The sequence below is a fragment of the Eumetopias jubatus genome, unplaced genomic scaffold, assembly GCF_037043125.1.
Source record: "Eumetopias jubatus isolate StellerSeaLion01/CBP00866 unplaced genomic scaffold, mEumJub1_p1.0 scaffold_2, whole genome shotgun sequence".
NCBI lineage: Eukaryota > Metazoa > Chordata > Mammalia > Carnivora > Otariidae > Eumetopias > Eumetopias jubatus.
Genome location: NW_028274808.1, coordinates 198,203,827 through 198,224,982, shown reverse-complemented (window position 1 = coordinate 198,224,982; position 21,156 = coordinate 198,203,827). Strand labels below are relative to the sequence as shown.

At 43.8% G+C, this 21,156-nt stretch overlaps 1 protein-coding gene across 4 annotated transcripts in view; it reads right to left on the bottom strand.

The window, feature by feature from the left end:
* Positions 1 to 21,156, bottom strand: part of KIAA0232 (KIAA0232 ortholog) — an 83,630-nt gene that overhangs the window by 42,115 nt on the left and 20,359 nt on the right. For 3 of the 4 annotated variants that reach the window (XM_028086964.2, XM_028126858.2, XM_088021244.1), the window contains exon 2: positions 8,215 to 8,711. In XM_028086964.2, coding sequence (XP_027942765.1) covers positions 8,215 to 8,445 — 231 coding nt within the window. In that variant the 5' untranslated portion in view covers positions 8,446 to 8,711. Of the gene's footprint in view, positions 1 to 8,214; positions 8,712 to 15,671; positions 15,821 to 21,156 lie in introns of those variants that run through there. The other variant, XM_028126868.2, reaches the window with a different exon arrangement.

Below are 21,156 nucleotides of genomic sequence, written 5' to 3'. Positions count from 1 at the left end.
CACTTCTGAGTACATACCTCCCCCAAATTGAAAGTAGGGTCTCAAAGAAATACTGTCTCATACTCATGGCAGTGTCATTCACAACAGCTATGACATGGAAGAAACCCAAATGTCTACTGACAGATGGATACGCAAAATGTGGCATTTTCCTACAATGGAATATTATATAGCCTTAAAAAAGGAGGAAATTTTGACACATGCTACAACATGAAAGATGCCTTTCAGTATATAAACAAACTGTGATTTATCCAGATGATGGATTATTCAGTGTCACAAAACAATGAGCTATCCAGCCACAAAAAGACCAGGAGGAAACTTAAATGTCTATTAGTCGGTGAAAGAAGCCAATCTGAAAAGGTCACATGCTGTGTGATCCCAATTCTATGACATTCCGGAATAGGCGAAACTATGGAGGCAGTAAAGAGATCAAAGGCTGCCAGGGCTTGGGGGACAGAGGGATGAACAGGTGGAGCACGGAGGGTGTTTGGGGTAGGGAAACTACTCTGGAAGATACTGTGATGATGGATACATGGCATTTACTCTGCATCTGTCCAAATCCAGAGAATGTTCAACACAGAGAGTGAAACCTAATGTAAGCTATGGACTTCGGGTGATTATGTATCAGTGCAGGTTCACTAACAAAGGTACTGCTTGGGTGGGGGTGTCGGTAACGGGAGAGGCTCTGCATGTGTGGAGCAGGGGGTATGTAGGAAATCTCTTCTTCTCAATTTTACTGGGAACCAAAATGTCACTGGCAGCAGACCAACTTCCCTGCCCAGACTAACCAGAAAAGCCAGAAAAAATACAAAACCAAAGCAAGTTACAACACCTGGGCTGAAACATTAAGAGACTGTCGAAGCATCCAGGCCTTGAGAAGACAAGGAGGGGGAACCGTCCTAGGCAAGAGCAGCTGGTGGCACAGGGGATGGACATCTGAGCCTGTTCTCCCCTCTGGGAAATGTACCCATTCTAGGTGCAGGGCAAGAGGTAGAGAAAAAGGTGGCCCTTTAAAAGACAGAGAAACCAGTGGAGCTGAGGGAGGCCTCTCAGGCCTGGACAGAACACATTAGCAAGGCAGGTGCCAGTAGCCCAGAGGAGGGGAGTGGAAAACAGGTCACACTGCCAGGTTCCTCTCTGGGCATGTGGAGCATGGTGAAGCTGCAGGGCACCCAGGGCTTCTGTGCTGACAGTCATGTGCTGACTGTCTATCTGGCTGTCATTACATAGATATGATCTTCGTGACTATTCATTCACCCATTAGTACCCTAATCGGTATAAACTCTAGGCCTCAATAAAAAGCATAAGGAAAAAAACCCTCTTGTATTTTTGTGCAGAATCCATGGTTGCTCCCTATCTGGAACAGTCAGTGAGGCTCTGGAGGCTAAACCAATCTGACATCGTAAGAACACCTAAAGCAATCACAGAGATTGAGGGACGACCACGAAAGGACAATCTCAGAGGCGGTGTGCAAAGAGAAAACTCCTGGAAGAAACAAGGAGAACAAAACCATGAAGAGTGGGTAACACTGCAAATGGTCTATTTGTTTGAAACACAAATCTCAGAATGTAGTACAAACAGGAAACATTTCCCCAAACTGAAAAGCATTTTAGGGGCGCCTGGGTGGCTCAGTCATTGGGCATCTGCCTTCGGCTCAGGTCATGATCCCAGGGTCCTGGGATCGAGCCCCGTGTCGGGTTCCCTGCTCAGCAGGAAGCCTGCTTCTCCCTCTCCCGCTCCCCCTGCTGTGTTCCCTCTCTCACTGTGTCTCTCTGTCAAATAAATAAATAAAATCTTTAAAAAAAAGAAAAAAAAAGAAAAGCATTTTAGAAGAAAATGCTACTTTGTATGCAAGGTACTTTGAGAGGACTTTTTTTTTTTTTAAAGTAGGCTCCACGCCCAGTGCACACCTCAACGTGGGGCTTGAACTCACAACCCTGAGATCAAGACCTGAGGTGAATCAAGAGCTGGACACTTAACTGACTGTGCCACCCAGGTGCCCGGAGGATGGCTTTTTGACAGCTCAGCACCCTAATCACCCCAAACTATCTCTGGCACACCATCTTCTCCAATTCTCAGTCCCTATGGTGCCAGGTGCTTGTAGCCCAGCCAAGGTCCCCTTGTCCTAGTAGTTGGGTCAGGAATAGGGCCATGACCAAGCTGTCCTACCAGGAGCGGGGAGTCTGGGGTTGCGGTGGAAGGGGCTGGCGGGGGAGGCAGGGGTATGCTTGAGGATACAGGAAATAGATAAGGCAAGCTTCGGGGGGGGGAGGGCACAGATTCTATGGAAGGCCCTGGGTCAGGCTGCCACTGAGGACAGCTGTAGCCTCTGGACATTTCAAGTTTTTATTTTCTATTTTTATTTTTTTAAGATTTTAAGTAATCTCTACATCCAACATGGGGCTCAAACCTACAACCCTGAGATCAAAAGTCACAGGCCCCACTGACTAAGCTAGCTGGGCGCCCCTGGACATTTGAAGTTTTTAAATCAATAAAGGCTCCCAATTGACTAGCTGTGTGATCCTGGGCAAGTAACTCTGCCACCACATCTAAGTACCTCCACCTATGGGGCTGAGCGCACAGGGCCAACAGGGAGGTAGAAGGCAGGGAGAGTGAGCGCACGGACTTACGGCTGCCTCGTGAGTGTTTGTCTTTACTACCACTTCTGTGTAAGCAAGACCAAGCGGGACTCTCTGTCATCATCACACGCCCCTGATTCAGATTTCTTGATGTTGAGAACATTCATATATAAAGACACAAAAAATATTTTAATAAACTCTTGGATGATAGTTTTAATTTACCAATCATAGAAGAAAGAAAATTAAGAAGGTGTGGGGTTCTAAGAATGGGGTAGTGAAAGGCAGTCCCATCTTCCTAAAATAACTCTTCCTACTCATGAAAGATTATGGGGAATTTGCTGTTGACCAGCAACCCACCACAACCTTGAGGCAAGAAAAGTAAACTCCTACCTTTAAATTACAGTTTTACTGTAAGCTTCCCTTTTAGCCAATTCTAAGTAAAACAATAAAATATTTTTGAGGGGCAACTGTGTGGCTCAGTCGCCTAGACGTCTAACTCTGGATTTCAGCTCAGGTCCTAATCTAAGGGTCATGGGTTTAAGCCTGCATTGGGCTCCGCACTGGGCGTGGAGCCTACTTATGTATATATATTTTTAAGAATTTTTAAATTTATTCATTTGAGACAGAGAGAGAGTGAGAGAGTAGGAGCAGTGACGAGGGGCAGATGAAGAGGGAGAAGCAGACTCCCTGCTCAGGACCTGGAGATCACGACCTGAGCCAAAGGCAGACGCTTAACCATCTGAGCCACCCAGGCGCCCCTTATATTTGTATGTTATATATATATACACATTTATTTATATTATATACTATATAATATATATATTTTTTAAACAATTTAACTCAAATCTATTTTAAAAGTTAAAGACTTTATGCTCTGAGTTTCCTGGCAATGCATGCTGCCATGGAACTCACTTTTACTTTACAGGGACTCAACTCCTAATTCAAATGTGAACTAACACACATGAATTTTTCCCCACCTCTACCAACCCCGAGTACATTAAAAAACATTAAACCAATTCCACCTAGTTTCTTAAGCTTGCCTTTACAACAAAGTGTTGTTATTCATCCAATAATTATTTGTTATATTTGAAAACAAACAGAAACAACAAAACTCTCTAATGATAAACACTGGGCACATGATTTGGGTCTGGCAGACATGAGTTTACATCCTGACTCGTTACTGTGTGGCCTTAGGCAGCTCACCAAACCTCCTCGGAATGTCCACTTCCACACGGAGTAGACAGAATACTCCTCACCCTCAAGGTACGGAAGGAAGGCTGAGACAGTCCCTTTAGCACACGGCTGCCGCTGCCCTGGGCCTGCTGTGGTGCTCTCTACGTGACGGGGCCACTGATCTTAAAAGGAGAAAGGCATTACACTAGACTGCCAACTAGCAGATGCAGAGGGACAACAGAGTTAGAGCAGTCACCGGGTACAAGTGATTCAGGCGGAGTCATCTAGGCCCAGCAGAAGTGCCAGTCTCCCGCACAGGTCACAGGTCACCTGGGAAAGAGAACTCAGCTTCGCACCGGAGAAACGCGGCAGACGTCAGCAAAGCCAGCGCTGCCACCAGGAAGCCGACTGACGTCATGTGCATTTACTGAGGTGCAAGGAAAAGAAGGGGACTCCACCGCTCATGCAACGTCACTGCCATCAACACATAGGCTGATGCTAAACAGGAGCAAACATCAGACGAGCCCGAAGGTAAGGATATGCCGCAAAACAGCAGGCCTGTAATCTTCAAAAATGTCAACGTCGTGAGCCACAGAGGAAAGACATGGAACTCTTCCAGATTAAAGGACCCAAGAGGAGCACCCACTGAAGTCAGTGTGTGGTCTCCAACTGGATCCTGGACGAGGGGAACACTGCGATGCAGGACATTACTGGGACAATGAATAAAAAGGGAACACTGACGTATATTATATACCAATGCGTTGGTGTTAATTTTCCTGAATTTTATAATTCTCATGGCTATCTAAGAGAAAGTCCAATCTTAAGAAACATATGCTGATTTAATTAGGGTAAGTATCAAAATGAGAGGGGAGAAATAAAGCAAAAGCAGGAAAATATGATCAACAGGTGACTGAGTAAAGAGTACACAAGAGGGGCGCCTGGGTGGCTCAGTCGTCAAGTGTCTGCCTTCGGCTCAGGTTGTGATCCCAGGACCCTGGGATCGAGCCCCGCATCCCGCTCCCTGCTCAGCAGGAAGCCTGCTTCTCCCTCTCCCCCTGCTTGTGTTCCCTCTCTTGCTGTCTCTCTGTCAAATAAATACATAAAATCTTTTTAAAAAAAAAAACCACTTCATTGGGTTAAAAAAAAAAAAAAAGAGTACATACACAAGAGTTCCTCATCCTGTTTCGTCATTCTGATGTTTTTGAAATTATTTCACAAGAAGTCAAAAATGTTTGGGGTTCCTGGGTGGCTCAGTCGTTAAGCGTCTGCCTTCAGCTCAGGTCATGATCCCAGGGTCCTGGGATCGAGCCCCACATCGGGCTCCCTGCTCAGCGGGAAGCCTGCTTCTTCCTCTCCCACTCCCCCTGCTTGTGTTCCTGCTCTCACTGTCTCTCTCTCTCTGTCAAATAAAGAAAGAAAATCTAAAAAAAAAAAAAAAAAAAAGTCAAAAATGTTTAAGAAGAGTATCTGGGGGCGCTTGGGGGGGCTCAGTCGGTGAAGCGTCCGCCTTCGGCTCAGGTCATGATCTCAGGGCCCTGGGATCGCCCTGAACTGGGCTCTCTGCTCAGCAGGAAGCCTGCTTCTCCCTCTCCCTCTACTCCACTCCCTGCTGGTGCCTTCTCTCTCCCTCTCCCTCTCCCTCAAATAAATAAAATCTTAAAAAAAAAAAAAGATGATGAATATCTGATTTCTGTGCTCAAAGACATTATAATCTACTGGGAAAGATAGTATTTTCTAATAGCTGCAAAGAAGAGCTCTCCACTAGAAACATCGAGTATGGAAGCAGATGACGCAGGTCCTTGGGGAGCGAGCAAAGGACTTGCAGGGTGCAGCCACAGGGGCCCTGAAGGGCAGGTCAGAACCGGGGTTCATACCTACATCTGAAAGTGACAGGTAGCGAGCTCCTAAGGAGCTGCGAGGGCCCTTACCGGAGCATGGTAATCACGAGCAAAACAAGAAAGGAAGGAAATAAAAGAGAAAGAAGAATCTGTGGACACAAAGTGACTGCGGAGCATCCATAGCGTCCACACGTCAGAGGTGCTGCTCTCCAGAGCCGCGTGGGACCCCCCCGGCGATGCCACTGCCGCATTTACAGCCCTGCTCAAAGCAGAGGCCTGCGCTCAACTCTGCTGGGTATCCCACCTCCCGGGACCACGGCGGGTCAGCCTTTCTTCCTACCCAATCACCCTGGGCAGCTGAGACCAAGGTCCTGTGCAGAATCTGTTTCTTAGAACTCAGGAGCTCTTCATGGGTTTGTTTTAACCAAGATCAGGAAAAATGAGGGATTAAACGTGGCAGATAAGGCTTGTAGCTGCAGAAATAGCCTTAAAACTGGCCATCTGCAAGTCAAGATTAGACTATTCAAGGACGGAGGGTGCGAAAAGACTCAAGGAAACAGACCCCCCAAAGTGGAGTCGTCTGGCCTCCAGATGAGGAGCTCAGCCACCACAATCTGACCCAAGGATCAAGAACCACAACTGGCCAGCGTCTGAATCACAGAAGGTGGACAAGGCCCTCCATTCCCCTACCCCCTGCTAGGGAGACTGCCCAGGGCTCTGAGCCCAAACTCTCCTCTGGGGGTACAGTGAGCACAGCCTCCCCTGGAGTCATGGGAAAGTAACATCGGGGCTAACTGACCTCCTAGGCCACCTCTTACTAAAACAAGTATTGTTTTCAGTTTGACCTTCCCCATTGGCACGGGACTTGGCACTGGGCTGAGGGGAAGAGTATTTTAGGAGGCTTTATTTCCCTTTCGATTCCAGACATGTTCTGTTTTCACTAACCTTTATCTGTCCTGCCTCCTAAAGATGAAGCGGCACTCTGGAAGGAGAACCAAGCTGGGCAGTTGGACATGGAGAGCTGCCTTGCCCCTGACCTTCCTTTCCCAAGAAAGGAACCAGAGGAATTCCAAACACGTCTCAACAGAGAGGTGTCAACTAGAACCCGAATAGTAGGTTCTGTGCTTCATTCCCTTCTCGATGCCCTACAGCATGTAGTACATAAATACTTTGTGCTAATAAACTTACTGGTGTTGATAAAATATTCTAGGCAGATACTGTTAACACAAAATCCTCAGAGTACACGATTTTTGAGTTAAGAGAAGTATTTTCCTCATACCTGGAAATAAAAATTCTGATGTTTGTAGATTAAACATTTTATTTGCCCTTAAAAACATATATATATTACATTTACCGGGAAGATGATAGAAAATAGTAGAGCCTTAGTAAAGAAATCGGACAAAATTGTGATTACCAACATGATTATTAGGTTATATCTCAACCCCCTGAAAATGCTAACCTAATTCTCAGTAGCCAAGGCAGTAAGCAAATGGAAGCAGGGAAAATACACCTGTGTCCAGCTAGAAAGGAAAAGGAACACCAGCAGTAAGAAAACACACTCTATACAGCTGATGAGTGAGGAACGTTAAACACAGTGGTGAAATGCTGTATTTATAGTACTTGGAGGCTTTTCTTTTTTTTTTTTTAAGATTTTATTTATTTACTCATGAGAGACAGAGAGAGAGAGAAGCAGAGGGAGAAGCAGGCTCCCAAGAAGCAGGGAGCCCGATGTGGGACTCGATCCCAGGACCCCGGGATCATGACCTGAGCCGAAGGCAGACGCTTAACCATCTGAGCCACCCAGGCGCCCAACTTGGAGGCTTTTCTGTGGTTTGGAAGCCACTCTGTTCTGTCAGTGAAACTTTATTCCTGCTTTCAGTGTTAGTAACAATGGTTTAGAACAATAACAACAAAAATAGCCACAAAACACTCGGTTTCATGTGAACTCTGCACACAGAAGTCACCCAGAGCCCATGTGGTCACTGGTGACAGGGAGGCCTCACTTTCAGGAGCAATTCTTAGAAGGTGGGACCAGAACTGGGTTTTGTTTTGTTTTTCTCTCTCAAGAACCTAGATTTGCTTACTTTCTCACTTTCAACTCAGCACCGAAATCAGATAAACCTGTAATGGCCAACTAAAGGGGTGACCTACGATGACTTACAGCAATGTTACGTGCTTCACCCAGCTTCTAAGTCCACTGGTTGGTAACACACACTTTGGTTAACCAGCAGTTTAACATGAAAATGAAGGGCTCAACCCTGGAATGTTAAAAAGTATCCCAGACCCAAGGGTTACAAGGCCCGGTGGCTGCGTGGGAGGCCCCTAAGCGGCAGAGAGCCGCGCTACTGCAAGGCTGCGGGTCGCCACCCTCCTGGCCCGCAACCAGACCAGAGCTAGGGCGCGGCCACGTGGAGAAAGTCTCCCAGCGGAGAAAGCAGCCAAACTCACGCCCGCCCCCCCCCGCCCGACCCACCCGGCTGCCGGGCCAGGGCAGCTCCCTCCACGCCGCCCAGCAGGCCAGGGGTCTGTGGCCAGACGAGCCAACAGGCCCGTAAGAGCGCTCTAGAAGAGAAATGCCAACATGCGGACACCACCAGGGGCTGTCCCAACCCCGACGAGGGCGATACCTGTTCCTGCAGCTCGTAGTCATAGCTGTCATGCAGCAGAAGACTGAGGACGTAGCGGGTGTAAATCATGGCATCGATGCCACATTTCTCCAGCTCCTGCCCCAGCCAGGTCTGCACTGGGCCCAGAGCATGAAGCAGAGACATTTCAGAAACAGATACGGGGCCTGGATAAGAGCTTGCGGAGCTTTCAGATGGTAAACCATCCACGACAACTGTACAGATAGGGCGCATGAATTTAGGTTGCTGACATCCTTAAAATGTGAAGCATTTTCTGCAGTTGATGTTCTGTTGGTATCTGGAGGGGATTTTCACTCCAGTAGAAAGGAGAGATGCTTGACATCTAGGATAAGCATCTATTTTTGCTGGCAGTCAGCCATCAGAACAGAATTTCCCTCTTCAGGCATAACCAGTGAATCAACATCCTGACAGTAATACACATGTACATGTGATGTTCTACTTTACTTTCATTGAGGCCAAATGGAAGTATCCGGCAGAACCTACAAAAATGAGAGAGAAAAAAAGGTATGCATTATACATACATATAAATTACTGATCTTTTGAGGAAAAAAAAATCCAAATGAACTTTATTGAAATTTGGTGTTTTAGAACACGGATTTCTTTTTGCTATAATGTTTGACATTTTAAAACAAGTGACATTTCAAAATTTTAAGCTTAATATCATTTAAAAGGAAAACTCAGAAATTTACATTGTGGTGCTTGTGCTCAATCAAAACAATGTTTTTTTTGCTATCTCAAGAGACTGGGCTAATAAAATTTTGTTCATCCTTAATGCTGAAAGAATCTGTGTGGTAACAAATCACTAGTTCAATTTTTGAGTGTAACAGACACAAGCAGCTAAATTGTAATTTCATTTAAACAATGGTTAAAAAGTAGTCTTTTAAATTGAAGATTTCATAAAGGTAATCATCTCGTATGGCTAAAAGATTTGCAAGGCTGCTCACTACTTATTTCATAAAAGTTAAGGTAAAACATGGATTTGGCTCATAGCCACACCAGGCTGGATGGTTAAACCTGCTTTTTTCTACTATACCTCGGCTGACGGTTTGCCTACTTGTGTGAAAGAAGCCATGCTCTTAATAGCTTTCCCTTAAGTTAGCCTACTTTCAACATGTCAAACTAATCTAATGGCCTTATTAAATCACTCATGCCACCAGAAGACGAAAACTACCACAGTGACAGGTAAATCTCATGGGCTCAGCATGAATTTCAGCAGACAATAAGAGGGTTACCAAAAGTGACTTTTAGGGGCACCTGGGTGGCTCAGTCAGTTAAGCATCCAACTCCTGATTTAGGCTCAGGTCATGGTCTCCCAGGCATGAGATTCAGCCCCATGTCAGGCTCCCTGCTCAGCAGGGAGTCTGCTTGAGATCTTTTCCCTCTCCCTCTAACGCTCACCCTGCTCACCTACTCTCTCTCTAAAAAAATAAATAAATCTTTAAAAAAAAAAGTGATTTTAGGGACGCCTGGGTGGCTCAGTCGGTTAAGTGTCTGCCTTCAGCTCAGCTCATGATCCCAAGGTCCTGGGATCAAGTCCCGCATCAGGCTCCCTGCTCAGTGGGGAGCCTGCTTCTCCCTCTGCCTGCCGCTCCCCCTGCTTGTGCATGCGTGCTCTCTCTAATAAATAAATAATCTTTTTTAAAAAGTGACTTTTAAAGGAGAATTATTAGTAAAACATGAAGTCTGAAAGACTCTTCACCAAAGATTTAAGACTCCATTTCTTGCATTTCATGAATAACTACATAGTACGTTTTACATACATTAAATATAAAGAAAAACTGTTTAAACCTACCATAGGACTAAGTTATTAGATTAAGTTGTCATTAATGTATATTCTATGTTTTAAAATTTTCCCTACCATACTGTCTTTTCTGAATTATGGAAAACAGGGGTGCCTGGGTGGCTCAGTCGGTTAAGTGTCTGCCTTTGGCTCGGGTCATGATCCTGGGGTCCTGGAATCGAGCCCCACGTCAGGCTCTCTGCACAGCCAGGAGCCTGTTTCTCCCTCTCCCTTCCCTGCCGCTCCCCCTTTTGTGCTCTCTGTCAAATAAATAAGTAAAAACTTAAAAAAAAAATTGAATTATGGAAAACAGATAAAGCAAACGTTTTTCTATAATTTTCACCTGCTGAAATTTTCCAGCTAACTCTCAAAATTAAAACACTTTTCATTAGTTCTTTAATATTTTTGGATCTTAGGATGGCAGACAGATCAATTAAACAATACACTGAATTCTAGGGACATCCCCTAAAGCAAGGTAACAAGCTGGTACTCATTCAATGAAGATCAACCAAGACTGAGAGCAGATGAAGCAACAGCTGAAAGAGCTGGATGAAAGATCTAAGGCAGCCTGAGCTCACAGCAAACAGCACCAGAGATTGGCAGAGGGCAGCCCTCCAGAATTCAGCAGAGTATTAATCAGGGCATGCATATGAGGAACTCCCTGAGCGCAGGAAAGGATCATCATGAAGATTAGGCGGAAATAGGACCTGATGCTCAGCATGGCCAGGAAGGACTTGATGCTCACCAGCCAGACTTGAAAACCTCCTAATTCAGGGACACTGGGTACTCAGAAGGCTCCTAACTTAGGAAGGGGAAGCAACTAGCCCTAGACAGAAATGCGTGTGCTTAACACATCCTAAAAGGAAGACCTGGAAGGACCAAACTATTTCTAATTTCACTATGGTCCCAAAACAAACCTCAAGAAATTTATAGGAACACAAAAAATACCTAGCACCTAACAAAGTAACATTTAGGGGCGCCTGGATGGCTCAGTCGGTTCAGCGTCCGCCTCTTGGTTTTGGCTCAGGTCCTGATCTCAAGGTCATGGGATCGAGCCATACAACAGGATCCAAGCTTGGCATGGAGTCTACTGGAGAGTTTTTCCCCCTCCTTCTCCTTCCGCCTCTACTCCTCTCCCTGCTTGTGCTCTCTCAAATAAATAATATCTTTAAAAAAGAAAAAAAAAGTAAAATTTACAATGGTTGGCACCTAATAAAAAATTAGCAGACATGCAAAGAAACAGGCACAAAGGAAGTAGAAATTAAGAGAAAAATAAATTCACTGAAACCAACTCAGAATTGATACAAAAGTGAGATTTAGCAGAGAGGACTCTGAAGCAGTTATTATGACAAAAGGCCATATATGAGTAGGGAACGGAAAATATAAAGATTGAAAGTCAAACATCTACAGATGAAAACTACAACGTCAGAGACAAAAAGCAGGCAGCATGGGGAAACAGCAGATCAGCCACTTCAGAAGGAAAGAATCCAGAGTCTTTTTTTTTTTTTAAAGATTTTATTTATTTATTTGACAGAGAGAGAGAGAGAGAGAGAGACAGTGAGAGCAGGAACACAAGCAGGGGTTGGGGGAGAGGGAGAAGCAGGCTTCCCGGCAAGCCAGGAGCCCGACGTGGGGCTGGATCCCAGAATCCTGGGATCATGACCTGAGCCGAAGGCAGACGCTTAACGACTGAGCCACCCAGGGGCCCCCAAGAGTCCAGAGTCTTAAACTGCAAAAGAAACCATACAAAAATGAAACAGAGAGAGAAAAGAATAAATTAAGAAATCTAACATATGTTTAGTTGGAGGAGAAAGAGAAGAAAGTCAAAGAAATATTTGAAGAAATAATGACCAACATTTTCCCAAAATTGATGACCGCTGAACACACAGATCCATGAAGTTCGCTGAACTCTAAACACAAGAGACATGAAGAAACTGACACCTAGGCTTCCTGCAGCAAAACCATCCAAAGAGTAAAGAGAAGAAGCTCAAAGCTGCCGGGAAGAAGAGACATTAGGTAGAACAAAGGATGAATAAGGACACCAAGTTTCTTGTCAGAAACGTGGAAAGGAGAAGATAATCGGGCAAAAAATGTTTAAGGACTGGAAGAAAAACCCATCAACTTAGAATTTTATACTCATCACAAAATCTTCCACAACAAAGGTGAAACAAAGACTCAGATTTGCAAAAGCTGGAAGATTCCAGCAGCAGCAGCAGAAAGCCATCAGAAATGTTACAGGAAGTCCTTTGGGCAGAAGGACAATGACACCAGAACAAAACGTGCATCCACTCAAAGGAACAAAGAGCACCGGAAACAGTACAACCACATTTTTATTATTTCAGTATCTTTCAAAGATAATTCCACTATTGAAACAAAAATAGTAACAATTTATTGTGAGGTTTGCAACATACATAGAAGCAAAATGGAGGGCAACAGAGCACAAAGGCCAAAGGGGAAAATCAAATACTACTGTAACCCGCTCCTTCCATATTCCCTGCAATGGTAGAATGGCACTTGGAGACAGACTGATATGATAGCTGTTAATAATCACAATAAATGGAAACGGTTGAACCAACCAATTAAAAAGCAGACAGTCAAACTGGATTTTTAAAACGGCAAGACCCAGATATATTATGCTGCTTATAAAAATATCCACATTAAATATAAAGGCAGAGACAGGTTCAAAGTAAAAGGATGGTAAAAGATATACCATGCCAACACTGACAAAAAGCAAGGTGGAGGGGGCCCAGGTGGCTCAGTCAGATGGGCAGCTAACTCTTGATTTTGGCTCAGGTTGTGATCTTGGGAACCTGGGATTGGCCTCCGTGTTGGGCTCTGCACTTGGCAGGGAGTCTGCTTGAGGCTTCTCTCTCCCTCTCCCTCTGCCCCTCTTCTTGCTCGCCCTCTCTCACTCACACTCAGTCTCTCTCTAAAATAAATAAATCTTTAAAAAAAAGAAAAAAGTACAAGGTGGAATGTCTACATTAATATCTGACAGATTTCAGAGCAGAGGGTTAACAGAGGTGAAGGTCATTTCGAAATGATAAAGGGGTCAATTACCAAGAGGATGTAACAGTCCTATTTATTATATACCTGGTAGCAGAGTTTCCAAATGCATGAAAACTGATAGAATTTCAAGGAGAAATAAACAAACCCATGATCGTACTAGATTTCAAAATCCCTCTCTCAATCACTGAAAGAAGTAAACAGAAAATCAATAAGGATTTAGGAAACTAGAGCAACATTATTATCAATCAGACAGAAGACTGTATTCTGGGCTCTAAAGAAAGTTGCAACTAGGGGCACCTGGGTGGCTCAGTTGGTTGAGCAACTGCCTTCGGCTCAGGTCATGATCCTGGAGTCCTGGGATCGAGTCCCGCATCGGGCTCCCGGCTCAGCGGGACGTCTGCTTCTCCCTCTGACCCTCCTCCCTCTCATGCTCTCTGTCTCTCATTCTCTCTCTCTCTCTCAAAATAATATATTAAAAAAAAAAAGAAAGTTGCAACTAAAAGGATTCAAATCCTACAAAATATATTCTCTGAGGACATGGAACTAAATTATAAACTAATCAGGGGCACCTGGGTGGCTCAGTCTGTTGGGTGTCCAACTGATTTTGGTTCAGGTCATGATCTCAGGGGTTGTGAGATCGAGCCCCGTGTCAGGCTCCATGATAGGCATGGAAACTGCTTGAGATTTTCTCTCTCCCTAGCATCTCCCCAGCTCTCTCTCTCTCTCTAAAAGAAAAAAGAAAAAAAAAGGTTTCAACCCAACCATAGGATTCTCTCTGTTGTCATTAAGAGATTTCACACTTCTTTAGCCAAGTGCAAGGATTCAAGAAGCGGGTGAAAAAAAATCAGCATACAAATGCAAAATGAAGTACACTGAACTCCCAAGATCTCATCAAAGCTGGTTAAAATCTGCCCTTGTGGGGTGCCTGGGTGGCTCAGTCATTAAGCGTCTGCCTTCGGCTCAGGTCATGATCCCAGGATCCTGGGATCGAGTCCCACATGAGGCTCCCTGCTCAGCAGGAAACCTGCTTCTCCCTCTCCCACGCCCCCTGCTGGTGTTCCCTCTCTCGCTGTCTCGCTCTGTCAAATAAATAAAATCTTTAAAAATCAAATCAAATCAAATCAAATCAAATCTGCCCTTGCATTTTTACCCCTAACACAACTCTTCCTTGAACTTGTTCAACAGCTGACGCCATATCATCTTTAAATAATGGGCCATATCCCTAGAGTCACTAGCGGTTATGATCTTTTTTTTAGTTTTTAGTTCTGTAGTTGGGACTGCAGAGGACCATGGGAAAGAGCAGGGGCTGGTACGTCTGGTACCGTCAGGCTACTTGGCAGTTGTCTGTGCAATAACTGAGTGGACCCTAGTAACAGGGTCTGAAACAGAAACGCTACAAGATGGCTCTTCCTGTACCATAATGGTAGGTCTAAATGTTTTTGGAGCCAGTGCCCATTCTCCATAATTTGAACCTCTAACTGTCAGCAGATAAACCAGGTACAGAATATTGGGCCATAACTAACCTGCTTCTCCCTAAGAAGCAAGCCTTCGATAGAGGGGAGAGCATTTGACCAAATGAGAGACTCTATTTCCAGTTCTGAACTGAAAGAAGTCTCCTAGGTATGTGGGCTCATGATTTTTAATTAAAACTTATTTTGGGCACGATCTACTACATGGTCAAAACAGAGAAAGGGTCTGACAAACCTAGGCAAAACCCATTTAATGTCTGCCTGACAAGTTCAAGAACATAGCTGGCAAACACCCAAATTTCAAACTGTTACGCTCATTCCCCAAATGAGAAATTTAGTAAGTATGAAGTTAAATTTCATTTCGGTTTAACTAAATTCTCCAAAAGTTTAAGATTTTTTTTATTTTTATTTGAGAGAGAGAGAGAAAGCTTGCACACAAGCAGGGGGAGGGGCAGAGGGATAATCAGACTCCCCACTGAGTGGGGAGCCTGACGAGGGGCTCGATCTCAGGACCCTGAGGTCATGACCTGAGCCGAAGTCAGATACTTAACCGACTGAGTCACCCAGGTGCTCCTCCCAAAGAGTTTTAAAGAAAAAGCACCACTGTGTCTACTCAAAGGCTTTTTGTTTTGCTTCACTTCATTTTTTCAACATCTGATTCTCCACAGGTTTACAGAGAAAAGACGACCTTCGGATCATCTTGAGTTATCTTTCTCCCATGCAAAACTAACCCAAATCATCCTAAAGACTGGGCTGCATAAATGATCATTTAAAAGGTCCCAAAACAGGGGCGCCTGGGTGGCTCAGTCGTTAAGCGTCTGCCTCTGGCTCAGGTCATGATCTTGGAGTCCTGGGATCAAGCCCTGCATCGGGCTCCCTGCTGTGCGGGGAGTCTGCTTCTCCCTCTCCCTCCGCCCCTCCCCTCCATGCTCTCTTGCTCACTCTCAAATAAATAAAATCTTAAAAAAAAAAAGTCCCACAATAACACACTTATTTCAGAATATCTGTCTTTTTTACATCAAACTTTAAATGGTTTCCATTAAGGATGCAAAAAATATACACAGCTATAATTAAATGCCCATGGAAGTTTCTCTACCACTTATGTCTTCTTTAACTCTTGCAGGTAGGAAAGTACACCATCCTAACAGTCATAACATCTAGGTTTTTGTAATCAGTCTCACCTCTGCTACTTAATAGCTGGTTTTGTGCCCATTACTTCTTGGGGTCTTTGTTTTCTCACCTGTAAAACAGAATAATAAATACATGCCCTCTCTACACCTCAATCTCTCACAAGGTTGTTGCAATGAGTGAAGGAGAAGTACATCTCTGTTTCTGCGGCCTTTGCATTTCATAAACTGTCATATAAATGGAAGATATTGTTAGAAACTACCCCCCCCCCGAATTGTTTATATCTGCTTTATCTTACATGTTCCTTCACTGATGGGATTATGTGAAGAGTAGTATTTGTGTTACTCTTTTAGAACAACAAATACTCAGGCGCCTGGGTGGTTTAGTCATTGGGCATCTGCCTTCGGCTCGGGTCATGATCCCAGAGTCCTGGGACCAAGTCCCACGTCGGGCTCCCTGCTCAGCGGGAAGCCTGCTTCTCCCTCTCCCACTCCCCCTGCTTGTGTTCCCTCTCTCGCTGTGTCTTTGTCAAATAAATAAAATCTTTAAAAAAAAAAAATACTCGATTTCCCTACTATCCTTAAAACAAACAACAAACTATGAAATCTCCTTCATTTATAAGAACCAGTTTCTAGTCACATCAAAGCCTTCCCTCTTGTTAACATGTTAGTTCTCGGCTACACTGCAAAGAACTCAAAGTAGTTAAGGTGCAGAGGATGAACAGAAAAATACAACGGCTCCCTTTGATGCCCAGTTTTTTATTTGTTTTGAAATGTACACATGTGCAGAGACCTGAGAAGCCTCACCATCCCCAAACAGCACAGACACAGAAGAGCTCCGCACACCCTGGGCTTTTTCTGTGGTCTGGTGTACAATTTCTAGAAATTTCTATTTCTAATCAAGGATTAAAAATAGCCCTGGTGGTGAATGAAAATCTTCCCCCAAGACTGGGGGACTCTGTGCAGGCTTGGGTATCGATCAAAGCCTCCAGGCCTAATATTAATCTGAGACTGGAAGTGAAAGTGCTGAGGGTGGGGGGATACCCATCATGCCCTGCTCACTCTCAGTATGCCCCCAGGAAACCTCACACCACCCTGGGTCTCCAGGAGTCAGGGCCCTGGGGCCCGGGACGTTTAGGGTTAGACCTGGGACTAGGATAACAAACTGAATTTTAAAAACAGCGTGGAGGGGAAGGGAGTGGGGGCCTGGGGCAGCTGGTGATGGACTGGGGAGGGTGTTGTCACGAGCGCTGGGTGCTGTGTACGACTGACGAATCACAGACCTGTACCCCCGAAACAAGTAATACATTATATGTTAATTAAAAAATAAAATAAAAATAAAAGCATTTACTTCTTTAACCATCTAGTCTGTATATTTTCAGTCATATAATTAGTCCCAAATGATTTGTCCACTAAGAAAAAAAGAAAACAGATCTAGAATTTAAGTTATTACCAAGTACTTTTTCAACAAATAATTAAGACATGACCACAAGTTTCAAATGAGTAATTTAGTAATGAAGGCTCTTTTTGTGGTATTGAATAAAGGGTCACTTTGAAGGAGTTCACTGATCTTCCAAAATCTCTTCCCTTGTGTAACAATTTTCCAAGAAATATAATGCTGTCTTTCTGTCCTCTTTGTAACACCACACACATTCCTAGAAGTAATTCAAATTACAGCCCCATTTGTGTTCCTAAAGAGTCATCTAGGGTGCAAGCAGCAGTGATTCCTATAAGCTCTAAGACAGACATTCTGTAGTTCAGTTTCTTTAGAGCTCAAGCAGAGCAGGCAAGTGACCAGCGGAATTTAAATGTCAAAGTGTTTCCCTTCTTCTTTTGTAATATGGTGCATATATTTTTAGGTTTGCTGAAAACACATTAAAATTATTTCAAAAGCATCATCTCTTTCTAACATGGAACATAGCTATCATCTGTGGCATGTCCTCGATTTGCTTGTGTGACAGCACAACTGATCATAAAGAGCACCAGTCAACAGTTCCAAATCGCGCTTCTCTGCACAAAACGCAAAGTGCAGATCTTGTGGAGGGAAATCTGTCCAACCGACAGACTCGCTCAACCGACAGACTCGCTCTTCTACTCTCCAAGCACTTCTGCTTTTCTGCTCAAGTGGATCACATCTACTTTCATTACAAAAGTTTGCTAAAGTATTTTTCTAAATATCAAAACAGAAGGACACCCACACACAATTTCTCTACCCTAATATAATTCATGGTATTTCCGTGTGGTCATTATCAGTGTTTTTTTTTTTTCCTTTTGCATAGAACTTAAAATGTTTTCTTATTTCAACAGGCTAAATAATGATACATACTTCTGTATTCTCTGTTTTTCACCTAACATTACATCTTCCCAGTGCTGTGCTAGGGTCCAATAATGGCAGCCACCAGTCAAATGTGGCTATTTACATTTTAATTAAAAATTGGCCACACCAGCCACATTTCAAGAGCTCAAAGCCACATGTACCTAGTGGCTATTGTGCAAATATAGGACATTTCTGTCACTGAAGAAGTTCTATTGAACTAGCTTTGATTCTCTATGTTGTACTAAACAAAGAGTCACTGGCTTAACAGAATCCACGTACCCTCCTCCATGTACCTGTGGACTGTAGGAGACACTCCTCCTCATACCAGGAAGATGGGATGCTAAGCACAGCCTGAGACAGCACAATGTTCTAGAGGGACGGTGTGAGGAAGTGGAAAACATCTGCCTTTGTGTTTGATGGGTCTCAAATTTCATCAGGGCAAATGTCATTACAGTAGAAAGTAATCATGGAAGGTTCAGTGACAATGTCAAACTGTATACAGAACACCAAGAACTATGAAGCTTACTGACAAAGCAAAAAGAAAACTGAGAATAATCCAGATGGGGGCCAAATTTCAAGGTTCAAAATTCAGGAAGAAAGGTTATTTAGTCAAAATAGGGTGGATTATGCTGCAGAAACAAACAATCCCCAAATCACAGTAGCCATGTCCATCCTAGACTGGCAGGAATGCTTAGCATGATCACAGCACAACCACTCTGGGACTCTGCACACAATATGACAGTACAGTCACCAACCTTGAACCCTGCTAGTCCAGGAACCAGGGGCAAAGAAAATCTGCATCAAAGCATGCACCAGCGCTTTGGAAACTCCCTCCTGGAAGTGAGCCCCACATCCCCCTCACCCCCCACCCCCATCAAAGCAAATCTCATGGCCTCACTCCAAATAGGGGTTGGGGGAACCACTCCTCTCCCATGCCAGGGAGGAGGGAAGAACAGTAACAGGTGTCAACAGCCCTAAGGACTCTCAAAGGGGCAAAATGTGGGACTCTTGATAGGAAACAACTCTAAAGTCTAACACTACTGAAACCAGCATTCTGGTCAACCCGGGTGGAATATTTGAGGCAGATGAACTAAAATACTGCAAAAACAAAACAACCCACAAAAGAGACAAAAGTAACATGCTCAGGAAGGTTTCAGAAGGCATGAGCACTGCTGAAACATTAACACCTAAATGGCAACGAGCCAATCCCTAACTACTTAAAGCCACACTGCTCTCTTCCTGTGTCACTGAGAGCACTCACTGTCCTCCCTACTCTCCACTCTTCAATCACACTATCCTCCCAACTGCCTCCTGTGTGTGAGGAGGACAAGGCTGGAAGTTCTCCAAAGCCAAACTGTGACATATTCCACATGCTAATTAACAAAATGGTTAGGCCTTGGCAGGTGAGCGAAACTGTGTCAAACTAAACACTTTCCAAATCTAAATGGGGGAATAAATTCTGAAAGACAGCCTTGGGAAATACAATATTCAAAATACTAGCATGTGTGGGAAAACAATGAGCCCCAGTCAAGTTCTCAGCTGCCAGGTGGTAAACAACTCTAACCTAGGAGCCCCCGCTCATTCTGCCACCACCCACACGTGTGCTGGAGGCTTCATGCGTGCCAGGTAGTGGGCATGCTGTTAGTGATACAAAATCAATGACCTTCAGGTTTGTTCCTTCTGTATTTACCATCCTACATTAATGGGCTTTGGGCTTTATCCTTCGGTAATCAACTTACACTTCTTCCTACTGAAACCCACCCCCTTCCACCTTCCCTTTGATCTAGTTTGGTACTTTTGCAATTTATGCCTTCACACTAACTACATACCTTTACCTGGTCTTCCTCACTACAAATTTCACAATAAATTTGACAAAGTGCTCAATATTCAAGGGCCTGAATTACCTGAAACTGTCTTTTCATAATTCCTCATTTCAGTATCAATACAATTTTCACACACACACAAAATATTCTGAAGGGGAGGGGTAAAGGATATACAAAATATAAATAGAAGAAAACAGAATAATAAAAAAAGATGTTTGAACTACTAAAACTCTAGCTTTTTAGATTCTACTACTTTTCACAAAGATCCTAAATATTTGCCCGGCAAATCAGAGAGGGCACATTTATAACAAGGTATTTTCACACATATACATAATCTCAGTGCATCAGTTTGGAACATAAGGGATCGCTCATTTTCTTTAGTAGGTTAGCATGCCTTCAGAGCGAGAATCTATTACCAGAAGAGAAAATCCACAGAGAATCTACAGCCTAAACCAGAACTCTTATCACTGAAGAAATGACAGGCTAAAAGCTGATCATATGCACCTGTTCAGCCTCTGTATCTGAAAATGTAAATATGGAGAGTCAGACCTACAGTCGCTTCCCCATCTAGAAACGTGCCAAGTCCTAGGAAATGAATAAGGCTTCTGTTTAAGACAATATAATCAAGACTAGTGTGGGACATGAGTGCTTTCCATGCAAATAGAAGAGCGGCATAGAGATTAAATTCCATTTTTATTAGCCAGGCTATCAGAAATGAACTGATTAGCGTATATTCTCCAGTAATAATTAAAATGAGTTATTTCATGAATGTAGGGTTCTTCTTCTAGATAACAGTATTACTCAATAGTAACAGGAACTAGCAAAGGTGCTTACTAAATTGCAGACACAGAGCAGACCCAGTTAGTCTCTAAGTTGAAAAGATAAGAAAAAGGAAGAACCAACTGATGATGACCAGTGAAAGGATCCGGTTCTACAGAGAGTCAGAAGTACAAGATAGACTCCCACTAAAGCAAAAACAAATGGTAACTAGATCACGTGTGTAATGAGACTAAACGAAAGGGAAGAGCTTTCAGTCCAGCCTGGATAAATTCTCCCCTGCTGGTGTGCTGTTGACACGCGCTAACAGAACTGAAAGTCTGGGTCAGCCTCTAAGTTCTCAGAGTTGTAATGGGCCTAACCAGAGGGAGGTAAACTGCTTATGCAAAGTAACATTATTTTATTTCTAACTTTTAATCCGCCATTGCCAGTTATTTAATAATTCATTCTCGTCTGTTAATATTTCTGGTTTGAAAAGCTAGGCTGATTTTCCCAGATTGACATCTCTTTGCAGGTTATCACATTACAATAACCAGTGTTTATCATTCACCTAGATCTATTAGACATTAGAATTTCATTAGCAGGGCTACAGAATGGCAGTTTTTATGCCTTCAAAAAAGTC